General features: G+C 38.6%; 1 protein-coding gene across 1 annotated transcript in view; it reads left to right on the forward strand.

Moving 5' to 3' along the window:
- The window catches only part of LOC121510727 (kinase non-catalytic C-lobe domain-containing protein 1), a 94273-nt gene that overhangs the window by 26789 nt on the left and 52358 nt on the right, over positions 1 to 15126 (forward strand). Inside the window, exons 3-7 of the mRNA XM_041788914.1 lie at positions 1091 to 1149; positions 6842 to 6988; positions 9961 to 10078; positions 10172 to 10308; positions 13304 to 13930. Coding sequence (XP_041644848.1) covers positions 1091 to 1149; positions 6842 to 6988; positions 9961 to 10078; positions 10172 to 10308; positions 13304 to 13930 — 1088 coding nt within the window. The remainder of the gene's footprint in view (positions 1 to 1090; positions 1150 to 6841; positions 6989 to 9960; positions 10079 to 10171; positions 10309 to 13303; positions 13931 to 15126) is intronic.

Raw genomic sequence — 15126 nt, forward strand, 5'->3', positions numbered from 1 at the left:
CAAGCAAAAGATCATGTTGTAATATGGGCAATATTTCATTTTATTTTAAAAATTTGCTGTGGGCCAATCAAGAATGGACTGCAGGCCACATTTGGCCTCTGGGCCATGGTTTGGACATCCCTGGGTTGACTCATTTAGACATTATGCAGTGTTTTTATGTATAAACCCTTAAGACCTGAAGTCACGTCAACATGTTTTGGATTTCATTGTTTCCAAGACATGCAACATGATTTGCTAAAGAACATGTGTAGAAGGCAACTGGAATAACACAATATTTCATTTTTGCCTCTCTGGCCTTACTAACAACTTTGTTTGGCAACACCCCAGATCTAGATGAGACTGAGGGCCCACTAGCCAAGGCTTGGTGGATGAGACAAGTTATTGATGATTTTGATTTGACTGATGGCTTTAAAATGTCAACGAACTGTAGGGAAAAGGCAGGTATATAGAGATAAAGCTCATGGTTTCAGTGAAATTCCATGTCTCAATCTGCTAGAGAGGCTTGAAAAGTATATTTTTAAGTTTTAGAGGTTGTTTTCAAACTATGAATTAGTTTAAGAGGGTGTCTTTTAAGTTTGGCTTTAGGTGAAATGGGTTAATAGGATGAAAAGCAATTAATGAATAACTTTTGGAGCATTGTGATCAATGCATTTGCATTGAAAGCCCTATTTAAAAACAGATGGGTTCAAAAAGATTAAAAGATTGAAAAGACTTTTACAACCTTTATCCACAGCCCAGCATGTTTTCAACTGAGTGTTTTTGTCTCTGTCTTTTTTTCTGTCTGATCAGTAGTGTGTTTCATGGTAGGGAGAATGAGGATGCTTCACTCCTCTATCTTGTGATCTGCAGACCGCTCCTGTCTTGTTTGTCAGAGATTATCTCTGACACATTATTTATACACAAGAAGTGAATCAGGAAGTTCCTGCGCACATGTTCTTCTGATTAGCATCTTATTGTATGTTACACTACAGAGCATCTGACATATGTATCAGAGTGTTCATATCAAACATAAGCCTGTCAGCTTTTTATGACTGTGTGTGTTTCAGGCAGCTTTAATGGTGCACTAATATGGCATGTTTCCCTCCTGCAGATGATCCAGAAGGCTCCTTTGTACCCCCAGAGTTTGACAGCACAGGCAGCACGTTTGAGGTGAGACAGTCATCTTGTAGATCTAAATCCCATCAGCCACACACAACATTCACCCATGGGAGATTCCTGCTACACCACACAGTCAGGGGCACCTTGCTGGTGTTTGCTGAGGGAGAGGAAGGTGCTACTTTTTCTCTGTTCTCACCAAAAAGTCATCAATCATTCGCCTGTGATCTCACCTCACTCACCCCCACCTGTTAAATAAAAAATGACTTTAACAGTAAGGCTGTGACTCGAATAAGAATGATCTTTCTTTTTTCTTCTGCTGCTTTTAAAGATACTGATTAAAAGTGGCCTCATTCTTGCTAGAAAACCTAACGATGCATACATAAGTTTATATGATTTATGACAGGAGGAAGTCCCAATAGTTCAGTCCAACCGGGCAAGACACGAGATATGAGAGGATTAGAGGAGTTGTTAACAGAATTCACAGTTCTGGGCCAAATTATCTTATTTTGCTTAACGTATTCCAAAATTTAAAGAAAACTATTTTAAGTAAGAACAAACAATTTGTAGAAAATCCAAACATGTATGTGCTGCAAAGCAATACTACTAACTTGTTTCATCATGTATAAACATCAACATTTGGGTGCCAGTGGACCAGTAGGCTGCGCCTCATCCACAAAAGTTTTTAGTCCACCAAGCAGGACAGAGGGGTCTGTCTTTAGATCTCAGATGTTCCCTCTGAAGACTACTACTGTGAGACGCTGCCTCAGCTAGGGTAAAAGTGCCAGCACAGCATATTTCCCATTTAAAATTATTTTTTAATTTAGCTTTATTTATTAAAAGTTGCTGTTAAATTTATGAAATAACCACATTGCAAACATTACAAGCTAAGCAACATTACATAAACAAAACAGAAAAAAGGTCAGAGGTCTGCTCTGGGATTAGAATAACTAGAGACCCATTTTAGAATTAGTTATGCAAGTCTAGCTTACTTTAGGTTCATTAGCTTAAGCTAAAGCTTACTCGGCTGTGCTAGCTACGTATTTAATGTACATAAGCCAGTGTAGCTAGTGTAGCCAGATTAGCTTTAGCTTTAGCAATTTGAGTTTCAGCAAATGCAGTGATAATTTTGTTGACTAGTTATTTTCGTTATAGTTTTCGTTAATAGCCTTTTTTCCCCGAGAAAACGAGACAGTAACTAATAAAAACAAGTGCACATAGACAAAAACTAAAACTAAATTAATAGATATTTTAGTCAACAAATAAAAACGAGACCAAAATGTTTGACAGAGACTTTATCCAATCAGACCTAATTTCGTCATGTAGAATGTAGGGGCAAGTTAGGCATATATCCAATCACAGATACTTTGGCTGTGTGGAAATGTGGGATGAGATACGGGGGAGATCCAATCATAACTGCTTTTGCTGCGTGGTGGCGGGGTAAGCTGGGGAGAGATCCAATCAGTCGACTAAATTTACTGTAAATTTTGTCGACTAAAATGTTGGGAAGTTTCATCAACTAAAACTAAAACAATTTAGATGACTAAATTATGACTAAAACTAAAAGATATTTTTGGGAAAAGACTATAACTAAAACTTAATTAAAAAGTGCTATCAAAATTAACACTGAGCAAATGTAGCTAAACCTAACCTTGCTTGGTTAGCTACATAGATAAATTAGCTACATAGATAAAGTTGCTAAAGGAAGCAACATATCTCCATTAGCTGTCAAGATTTAGAGGATTAAATATTTAACAGAATCAGTCCGGACAGGAAATGTTCACTTGATTGCAAAGCCAGGATATGTTGAAATTCTCCTTACATCTAAACATTGCATCATTTTTTAAGATACAACAATGAGACCTTTAAAAGTTGTTTTCCTGTCATGAGTACAGAGAGATCTCAAAAAGTAAACCTTTGACTTTGGTTGAATCTGCAACTCAATGTAGGTATTTCAGCAACCTTTTAATCTGTTAATTTTGATGGAAATCAGAGCCAAGTCCATTTATTTTAGGATGTTAGAGCTGTAATGCAGTGTAACTGTCACTCAGTGGAGACAGATGGACAGGAGGTCCACAGCTAAAACAGATATCTGGTTGTTCATGTCTATCAGGGAAATCCTGATTGCAGCTAAGAGGTCATCAAACTGGGACCCTGTCAGCCCTATAATGTAATAATTTCCTGAAAATGTAATAACGCCTGAAAATGTTTTGAGCCCCTTTAGTGTGTAATTATTTTTTCAGGTATGAAATCTGTGTTGAACCCTTGTTGAAACCAGCAGATTGAAGCCTGTTAGCTAACTTATGTTAGCTGATAGCACATTAGTGGTCAAAACACAAACAATAATAAGTTTAAAGTCCAGTTTGTAAATTGACTTTTAAGCTAAAGTAATCTGTTGCAAGTCACATAAATTAGCTGTTTCTCCACAAATATACAGTAGGTTTTAAATGTCACATTTAAACATCAATCTTTATTTTTATAACCAGTTGTTACAGCGTTGACCACACAGAAGCTGAACTTCCTGTTGGACTGTAAGAGAGCTGACTGTCTTATACAGGTAAAACATAGTATACTATAAGTATGACAGTATGTCAGCTGACCACTATGTTACTTGACATAGAAGATGTCAATTTGGCATTGAAAGTGATATAATAACCATTTATGAGAGGATATGTAGGCCTATGTTTATGTCAGGTCTCATGTAATGTGTATGCAGGTGTTATGAATGCTTATGTATACCCTCTTCAAATGAAGTGTTACTGAAAGTTGTTTTGTTGGATTGTGGTTGTTTTCATGAGGTAGTGATTTGTTGGAAATCTGTGAAGTAAAGAGGTACATTTAGGGAAGAGTTACCCGGGGTCTCCAGTGCTGCTCAGAAGCTTATCTGAGCTGGAATTCTAGTCTCCCAAGGAGGTAAGTCCCTCACCCACTCAGTAAGACCAGGATGTAGTTGCATGTCCCTGAGTATTTGCACATGTGCGTATGGCTGTATGGTACACAAGGTCTGTAATTTAACCCAATCGTCATTCTGTTGTTTCAAATCCAGTGTATATAACATTCTTAGATTCTTACAACACAAAATGTAGAACTCTGGACTGAAAATGAACATATATATATTACATTATCTGTCAAGTATTACATTATCAGTTTTGAAAAAAATGTTATTACAATATCAGTCAGGATATTTTATCATATTATTGGTGAAGTTATTACATTATTGGGTTTTATTACATTTTCGATCGAGTTAAGTGCAAATTTTCTTACATTTCAGGCGTTATTACATTTTCAGGAGATTATTACATTATAGGGTGCTACAAGCTGGAAGCAGCAGTACAAGGAGTAGAAGGGGAGATTAATCCAGCTGTGACCTCTGTGTGAACCTCTGGTCAATGTTATGAACATTTCTTAAACATCGATGGGTTTGATGTCACTAGTGTGAGAAAAACAGCTGATCCCCTTGTTAGATTTTTTTAGTGACATAATGCTTGTTTAAGGGCTGATTTTGTGAAAATAAAAACAGACTGTTTAGTGTTTCACCTGTTTGCATTAAATCTAACGATGCCACAGGCAAGTAAGCACCATCATAAGGGTAACGTGGCATCAAGGGATGATGATCATGGCAGAATTAACCATAACTATCACCCATTACACTGGTAATGATGTGGTTGTTGCTTATAGCTGAACTCACCAGCCAGTGACAAAAAGTCTTTTGTTTTTTTGTTGTTTGTTTGGTTCTTTCTTTGGTAAGAGTCACAAGCCATAAACCATCTTTTTCCTTTCTGAACAGAATATTCATTTGAGATTAGGCATTACCAGCCATTGAATTCATGAACGTTTTTTCCTTTTCTCAAAGTAATTTGCACTTGGGATACCCCAGTTGATCAGCTGCTGGTAATTATTTTGTGATTTTTTTTTAAACTTGATTGTAAGGTCGGACATAATGCTTGAAGTTACTGATCAGAGGACCTGATTAATTCTTTTGTTTCTGTGCTGGAGAAGCACCGTGTGTGTGCTGTGGTGTCATTATATAAGCTCACTTAATTTCAAGTCTCCAAGTATCGGTAAACCTGTTATTTAAATCAAGTAAACTGTAGCGGACTGTAGGAGCGTAAGCACCACTACCGCTCCAGCAACGGCTGCTGGTCAGTCCTCCACTTGAAGCAGCTATTTTAAAATCCCCCAATCTTTGTCTTGAGCCCCTTTAGTGTGTAATTATTTTTTCAGGTATGAAATCTGTGTTGAACCCTTGTTGAAACCAGCAGATTGAAGCCTGTTAGCTAACTTATGTTAGCTGATAGCACATTAGCGGTCAAAACACCAACAATAATAAGTTTAAAGTCCAGTCTGTAAATTGACTTTTAAGCTAAAGTAATCTGTTGCAAGTCACATAAATTAGCTGTTTCCCCACAAATATACAGTAGGTTTTAAATGTCACATTTAAACATCAATCTTTATTTTTTATTTGTGTTTTTCCATCAGATTTGTGCAAGAAAGAACATGAAGATTAATATCAGTGATTCTTGAGAAAAGTGAAAATGTTTGCAAGAACTGATGTAAGCTTGAACACAATTGAATGATGTGACTGGGCTTAAGTTGCTGCATAACCTTACATTATGTAACTGGTGGCATTAAAGGCTTTAAAAATGCAGTTCAGCACACAGCATGAGACCTGAAATGAATTGTGATTGGCTGGTTGATGCAGCTGAGGGTGGGGGACATGATAGACTGATGTAACCTTGCAATGAATCATTTCAGCTGAACATGTTTCCCTTTTATTTATTTATCTAGTCTGTGTTTTTTTGTTTTTGTTTTTTTTGTTTAATTTCAAGAGCAAAGTTCAAACTAGTTACTCTGTGGGTTGAATATAACAGCTTTAAAATGAAGTACTAAAACCTCCTCCAGTACAGCTGCACAGATTACACCTGCAGCTCTGTGTGGAACATGGCAATTTTCTTTATGGTTTAATGACTGGGTGTATTTCAACAACCTCTATAGATATTTCTCCAGTTATTCCCCTATCTATATACCTATCCCTGCTCTGCCATAGGAGCAGTCTTATGTCTTGAGGAACACAACAATGCAGCTGCGTTCAAAAGCCTTTTCCTCTGCAGAAACATAAAATCAAAATTGAACAGCTCTCTCTGCTCTCACCACAACATGAATACATTTGCAGTGGACTTGTGTAAATGAATTCAAAAATAAACCGTGCATTTCAATTTAGCTGTGCTTCAGAATGCACCAGAACTCTTCCCTTGACTTCTCTTGTGTTTTTCCTCAACTATGTTTTTTTTTTTTTTTTTCTTCAGGGAGATATTATGCACGGTCAAAGGAACAGCAAGAGCAAAAACAGAGTTTAAGGCTTTCAGCTGTGTGTTTACTCTTCTATTTTGGTGTCCCACACTGGGATCCGCCTTGCACATGTGTTTGCCACATAAGTATGGGGACTGTCCACTTCAGCCGTTGCGAGTGATGGTTAGGTTTGAGATGTGAGCTCAGAGGCACCTGATTTAAGTCCACAGCTGCCTTAGAGCTGACCATAATATCTACTGTCAGCACAGCAACGAAAAACAAAAGCTCTGTCATGAAAACGTACAATAAGTGGTAATTACTGCCCCACACGGTCAGAGGATCGTGTGTATTTTTAGCTTTTTCTGTTGTCATTCACTCATTTAGATCACAGTACAGACTACAGATCTTATCTTTAGCTTATTCCTGATGGTTTCTCCACTTTACCCCTTCACTGCAGGGCCATGTTTACTCTCTGGGCTCCACGCTCTCTGCAGCGCTGAACTTTGTCATCGAGCCAGAGCTGGAGGCGGATCTGGGAGAAGAAATCCAGAAGCTGCTGGAGCAGATGCAGGAGGAGACACCTGAGAGCAGACCGCTCCTGCAGGTATAATAACCCCTGTTTACTGCTGCACTGATGCAGACAAAGCTGCACACACGCATGAAGCAGGTGGGAAATAATTACGGATCTCACTTTAGCAATTGTGTTTTCAGTCTGTCATTACATGTACAAATGTAAAATTAGGTTCTTTCAGTGCATGTACTGATCAGTGGGATTAAACTAAAAGTCTGGCATGAACAATAAAAGTAAATGATTATAATTAAACTCCCATTATTGATCATTTTGATTGACACCGATGGGAAACTTGCCACACCTTAAAGAGATCAAATAAATCAACATAACGTCAGAGAAAACACTAATTAATGCAGTTGTTGAGTTGTGATGACAAAGGGAGCTGGATGGCTTTTACTCTGAGGCGTGTGTGGTCTGTCTGATGATATTCTTTTACAATAAAATAATAAAGCGAACCCCACTAAAGCACTGATTCATGATGCCTTCACAATAAAAAAGGAGAAACACCATGGATCCTTTAGGACAAGTTGGATTTTTTTCATTCTCATCTGAGAGTAAGGTGGTGGTCCTGCATGTTGTGCATCAGTGCTCTTTTTCACCACCAAGTGGTGAAACTTTGTCAGTGCAGTGAGTGTCCATTTACTGTCAAATACAAATACAGATATCAACAAGGCCAAACGAGGAAAATCAAAATTAGACCAGCAGATGAATAAATACATTTATGGTAAATGGACTTGAGCTTTCATTTCTCTAATCTAGTATTTTAATTTTTATTTACACCAGAAGCCATAGGTGTCATGCCTATTCAATCTGGTAAGGCATTTTTCTCAAGTCTTCATCTTTTTTTAAATCTTTTTTTCCTCTATAATATGTAGTGATGATAAATAATGTCAATTTGAACATTTTCTCCTTCCATCACTATTTATTATAGTAACTATTATTTAGTAATTGCCCTGATGAAGGCTTGTATGGCTGAAACATGTTGGCATGTTTTTATGATTCTGTAGAAATAAAAGCTTTTTATCAACAATCCCTCGAAGTGCCTCAGATCTCCTCAAAACTTTAAGTTGGATCCCCTCACTGAAGGGCACCAGAGAAACACTTATTTTTTTCAAGCATTTTCAAACTTCTCAAAACCCATGTAGCACTCCATGCAACTGCTTTCTGACTATTTATTATACCTTAAACCCCTCTTCCTGAAGTTTGTTCAATCCAAAAGTTGTCACATGATCTCAGCTCACAGCAGCATCTAGGGTCCTTACAGACAGGGAGCAATGGCTTAAAGAGATACTTCAACATTTTGGCAAATTCGCCCATTGCCATAATCCCTATAATCTTAGGAGTAGGTTTGTTACCTTTAGTTGTCGGTGCAAGCTGTTTTTAGATCGGCGGGGCTGAGATGCGAGCTGCTCAGCTAACACTACAGAGACGTATGGTATTTCCGGCTTTCCCTCATCAAACTCATCAAATGCACAATCCAACAACTCCAAAACGCTCTCGTGGACAAGTTGTGACCTTCACATTCACCACGCTATGAAAAATTAACGTATTATTATGTAACATTACGACACATAAAGCAAATACTCAGAACTGCTTTCCGCCATGATCAGACTTCAGCTTCTTCTCAAGTTTTGTTGACAGAAGTACCTGCACTAAACATGCGCTTTTGAAATCACTCAGCCCAGCAGCCATGTCTGGAGTGTAGTTCCAGTTTGCATTTGCCTCTAAAACAACTCAAGCCCAACAAGGACAGCAGATGGACATTCTGACCTTCATGTAACATTACTGAATAATAACACAATGTAGTGTCCAATTTTATACTTCTAGAAGTTTACTCCTCTGTTCTCAGCAGCTGAACACACAACAACAGATCTCATTCATCACCCATGTACTGTACATAAAGTACAAGGTCAATTAAGTTTGAAACCACCTAAAGATCGATCCTGATCCTTCACACTCAAAGAGAGAATTTCAACCTCACATTGGGGAAATAAAGGCTCACAGAAACATCCCTTTACACCAAGAGGACTCAAAACAAGATGATATAGCCTTTATTATGATACTCTACAGAGTTCATTCACTCTAATGCTCACCTGCATGCACCTGTGCTCACCGTCACACACCTTCCTCCCCTGCTCTATCCACTCCTCCTTCACATGATGCAGCTCTATATTCACCAGTGTCAGACCGTCTCCTATAGGGACTGCAGAGTCTTTGCAACTTTTGCAGCATCTTGATTGACTGTTTTTTTATTTACAGATCCAGATTGTTTTGGCACTCAAGTTTTATTCTCTCCAAACACTTTCAGTTTCTGCTTTCAGGAGCAGAGTGGGGATGGGAGGGGGTAAACAGACCTTTAGGAGACGTGATTGGACCAGTTAACAACCAGGAAACAACCAGTGCGCCGCTGCTCCTGCTTTATGAGGCCGGTGCATTGTGGAAATAAATAAATGAATAAATCATACCTGCCTCAGAGTGCATCTGGGAAATGCCCGGTATGCCAGATTGCCAGTCCATCTCTGCTTGCAGAGTTGTCTGAGTGTTTCCATTGAAAACAATCCAGCATGGTCTGCCTTTGGCTAGGGGGACGGCCTTCTGCATTGGTGGTGTGCTTGGCCAGCAAGCGGTATAGGGTATCTAAGGCTCTACGAACTCCAGGTGACTCAGTTGATGCCAACAGTAAGAGCAAATAACTTCAGTCTTATCTGGCATGATCTGAAAGCTGAACCTGTCATCCAAAGTCTCTGTCCTTTATCCATTTCTGCTCGCTTGCACTGGATCAGGACGGTACCGCTTCCTGATCTTGCAAACTACGGGATAGGTCAAGGTTATTAACACGTTAACTTCAACAGCCCTAGTTCTAATGCAAATGAAGGGTGTGACTTTTTTTTGTTTGACAAAAAACAAACTGCAGACATTATTCTTCTGTTTCTATCCTTGGATACTTTTCTCTCATTAAATTTAAACAGATGAATGTTTTTAATAAAAGTGTCACCCTCCCACAGGACATCCTCTCTCTGGCTGAAGCCCATCTGTCTCCCGCCTCCTCTGCTGCTGTGTGCAGAAAACTGTCTTCCATTGGGCGGCGGGTGCTTTCCATCGAATCGGTTTCAACCTTTCAAGGTTCTTTTATCGTCTCTCCTCTCACATGCTGTTACTGTCTGCCGTCTGCTGTGATTTCCTGTGGTAATAATCGCTCTCTTTGTACTCCCACAGATGGACAGGAAGGCTCCTGGGAGGCCCGATGGCAGCATCCCAAACCCAGATGTCTGATTAAAAGGCTAAGCTCAGATGATACCAAAGAACTTTGTATGGACACTTCTGCTAAAACAAATGGGCTGTCCAGGAAACAGGTGTGTGAAAAAGTAGAGCAGTAAACTTTTTCAAAATAAGCTATGGTTTGTTTTTTGGTTGTTGTTTTGCTGCTGTATTAGTTTAGTCAGCATATTTTAGCTTAATGATTGAATTCATTTTTAGAAACTCCAGACTTTTTTTTTTTTTGTAAAAAAGGAGTAAAAATACTTTACCACCATGTCCTGATTTCTTGTACAAAGCTATATTCAGTATGTAGGGAAAAATGCAAATATCAAAAAGAACACCTGTATGTTGTACATTAGCTTATTCTTTTTTCTGAGAATCAACCCTAAGGAGAGCCAGCTACTTCAACATAAGTTTGACTTTAACAGGGACGATTTATGTTTGTTACTATCAATCAGAGGTAGGCAAAGTTAATCAGAAATGTAACTTTGTTATCCATTATTCTGTTAATAAACATGTTACCTTCAACAGCAGTTAGTCAGATGATTCTGGTCATTATCAACTTAAAATAATGTTAACTGGTATTACCAAAAAAAAATTATAAAATCATATTTTTTTATAATGTCAATAGATTCAAATTCTTTTAAAGCCATGATAACTTAGGCAACTCAAAATAGTGAGATAATCTTTTAGATAAATCACCAATGTTTTTACCCTGTTGGTACTCTAGAAGTACATAACTTTATATAGATTGAGTAGCATTTCACAATAAAAGTGCCTGAGGCAGACATAGGCATTTTGGATAGTTTTTCAGTGAGATCTGGAAGGTACAGGAGGCAGGACTCTCGCAGGTTTTTTATTACCTATTTAATCTTTATTTTAATGACTGAGGCCGTTGACGTTGTATACAACAAGAAGAGAGGTGTTATTCAAAGTTAAACAGCTCTTGAACTATAAATTTTAGACATTTATGTGTTGTTCTCCTCTGAAGCCCTCCGTTGTGCCATTTTAATTACACTATCCACACCTTAGCAGCTCTAACAGAATGTTTTCTAGTGAGCCAGGGATTTGTCTGACTATTTGGGGTTTTTAAAGATGAAATCCAGACCAGTAACTCTGATATTTATATTCATGTATAATCATTTTTTCAATTGTTCCTGCAGTTAGCAGTTTAGCCCGCCACCATACTGTCCGTTTGCTTCCCAGGATGCATCGCAAATTGGCTATCATATCCAATGGCAGGCTGTTCGGTCGTCTTGTCATGCTTTGTCTGACTGTGCACATGCACAGACTTTGAAACTGCAGACGAGAGTCTGAATGACTAATAAAAGAGAGACATAGACAAAGAGAGGCTGTAATTTGCCAGAGTCATTGCAGAAAGGAACCGCTTTGAATAATGACTCTAATTCCCAAAGTGCAAGGACTTTTTTGTAAAAATGGGAATATTTTGAAGACTTTTTGTCACAGAATCATTATTTTTGAATTCTTTATTCCCAAATAGATGGGAAGGAAAAAACCTTAGTCATTCATGTTTAATGTGTTTGATACATGAACAATCTTTGAGTTTTAATTTGTGATTTTTATTTTTGTCTTCATAGTCCCATTATTTTTCTTTAAATCATGGGCATTGCTTTAGTCCACATATTCTTAAAGTCCAGGTTGTCCCAAAGAAAAGGATGTTTAGAGCTTAACTGTGCACCACAGGTTGATGTTTTATAAGCTTTTAAGACGAAAAGACCAGATTTGACACAATGGTTAAAGACATAGTGTATGGCTCAGAGGGTTAACCAGGTGAAAGAATTCATTGAGATTATGAATCTCTCTTTCAAGTGTCCTGGCCAAGGTAGGCAGCAACACAGTCAAAATCACAAAGCTACAGACAATTAGCAGCCATACAAATAGAATGTCAAACACAATGGATACTTTGAAGGACAAGAAATAACAAGAGCAACAGCAAGTATTTGTTTAGATCAACTAAAATCCCCTGTAACATATAAGAGTAGAGTTTGGATCCTTCTTCTCTCTCAGCTAAACAAACTTCACTGTGGTACAAGTTCCTGAAATGCAAGCCAGTGGCACACAAAGCAGTGAAAAGAAATCAGGCGCTAATAGCCTGACGGTCTGACCTATGGCTTCTTTTCTACATATATTTCCCTACTCTGTCATCACTGTTTTTATTATTGATCCACTATTCACCTTGGTCATAAGGCATAAAAGCCTGGAAAAAACGATAATAAAATACTTTTTTTAATTAATGCTAGCAATTAAGGATTAAAACATTAGCAAATGTGCGTCACACTCCATCATCAATTCACCAATTTCTTTGTGTATATATGATACTCTATTGCATCCAGACTTCCTGCAGATTTTTATATCAGTTCTACCAGAGTATTGTCAAAATATACTGGAGCATACGAAAGAACAAAAAGAGTTCAGATGACATTGAGATGGTATAAAATATTTCAAACAAAAAGCATCACACAGATCAGAGGTTCATTTTGATCAACATAGGATCAGTACTTTAGCTCAAATTATTCTCTTTTTGTAAAACCAACAGTTTATTATGATGGGGCTCAATTTAGGCCCCAGTCCATCGGGGTCAGGTTATATTTGGATTAAATGATATTAATGTTTTGTACCATTTACCTGGAATGTTAGTGTGTCTTCAGAGAGAGACTAAAAACGTCAGTGGTCTTGGTGCTTGTGTATTATGTCCTTCAAACACAGGATTATTTGGCAAAACTGAATGTTTAGAGTAAGTCCCAATCAAGTTTACAATAGTTTGCTAATACATGCAGTGTGTTTTCCAGTCTGCTGGCAAGCAGGCTGGACTAAAAGTACATTTATCACCCTATTTTACTGTTGTGTTTACAAGTAAAACAGAAATTTTGCCCAGTAGTAACTAACTTAAAGGAGACACATTGCCACAGGGTAAAGCAGAGTCTGACATACTGTACTTAATTAAGCAGATTTTTTTCTACTTCTTATATCCTGGGACAGTTATAGTTGTCCCGTTAGATATTCTAATTGAGGAATAACTGCAGTTTTATTGTTAAAGTAAACAAATATCCATGTATTTAAAATCCTCAGGTGTGTGGTGGCTGGGATTCCTCTCTTTGGGCTGAGGACATGGACGGCAGTGAAGGAGATGGATTGATCTTCGCAGACGAGTTGGACTGCAGGTCTTATAACAGCTCCCCTGTGAGGAGGCGAGCCCAGCAAAGGCTGACTCGAGGCAGGGGTGCCCTAAACCGCTCCTGCTCAGTCCCAGACTCCAACAACCCCCCGTGTCTGTCCCCAGCTGCTCACGGAGACATCAGTGTACCTGTGTCCGATCTCTCTGAGATCGGAGCTGATGAACAGGTGAGCTGCAGGTCTGTGTGGAGTAACAGACTGACAAGACTGGAGTGGGGGCAGTCCTGTGAGTGTTACCCCCACAGCAGCTCTGAGGATTATGGGAACTCATTTGTTGACAGAAAAATGTTACAAGACAAGGAGGGCGCTGCAGAGACTTTATACATTGAAGAAACAAACACTGAGAACCTTGAATGTGAATCTAAAAACTGCCTCGAGCACACAGAGTCTCCCTGTGCCTCCTGTCAGGATCTAAAACAGGACTCCTCTGAAGACCAGAGCTCACTGAACCACAGCCTCTACATTCCCAACAACCACATGACCAAAAGCATGCTGTGCCTCAATGAAGAAACTCAGGACGAGGTTAGTTTCTATCTCTGACTCTGCAGTTCTCTCCTACATTGTTTCTCACTCTCACATGTAGTGCTTTCACAAGGTCAGGTTTTATCTGTGTGCAAGTAAGAGAAGCTGCGAAAAGAAAGACATATTCTAGTAGTGGAGATGTTTCTCATAAATTACTAAACAGCATCACCAGTATATAGTTAAAAGTTCAAGGAAAGGCTATGTTAGGCTAAATAAGCCCAGATTGAATGGATAATCTCCCCTGGCACGTTGCGTCTTACAACCACATGCTTTGCAGACAAATCAAAGAGACAGCCTTTGGTATTTGTTCTTCCTGTAATTGTGTATGTTGCAACCTGTCCTGTTTAAAATAAGCTTAAAGTAGGCTTTTCTTTTTCATATCTAACAATGTACATGTTTAGCCCAGAATCCTTGCCTGCTACATACAGTTGCATCCCAATAAATTACTGTAGAATATCATCAAAAAGATGACTTATTTCAGTAATTCAATTTTAAAAGGTAAACTCATATATTATGTAGATTCATTACACTTAGACGGATATAATTTTCGTTCATTCATTAGCTCAGAATATTAGAATATTATTTAAAACCAATAAAAAGAATTTGTCACACAGAAATGTTGGAATACTGAAAAGTATGATGTAAAGCAGTCAATATTTGGTCTGGACTACTTTTGTGTGAATTACTACAGCAATGGGGCGTGGCATGGAGGCAATCAGTCTGTGGGAGTGCTCAGGTGTTATGAAGCCCAGGTTGCTCTGATAGTGGCTTTCAGCTCCTCTGCCTTGATGGGTTTAGTAATAATAATAATAATATCTTGGACTTACACAGCACCTTTTGAGGAACCCAAGGACGCTTACAAGAACACATAAGACATGGACTGCAGGCTGTGGTGAACAGGTGTCGCTCAAGATGTTTTTATGAAAATATCCAAAGATGGTGTGCTACGGATGTCTGCAGGCGGAGTGTTCTGAAGGCTCTGTCTCCATAGGTTCAGTGTGTCTTTTATCTTCCTCTTTACAATACCCCATAGAATCTCTATGGGGTTTAGGTCAGGCGAGTTTTCTGGCAAATCAAGCACAGGGATACCATGGTCTTTAAACCAGGTATTGGTACTTTTGGCAAACTTCCTGATAGACGGCTGTGCTGACCTTTGACCTGATAAAACACAGTGGACCAACACCAGCAGATGACAT

The sequence above is a fragment of the Cheilinus undulatus genome, linkage group 6, assembly GCF_018320785.1.
Source record: "Cheilinus undulatus linkage group 6, ASM1832078v1, whole genome shotgun sequence".
Lineage (NCBI taxonomy): Eukaryota > Metazoa > Chordata > Actinopteri > Labriformes > Labridae > Cheilinus > Cheilinus undulatus.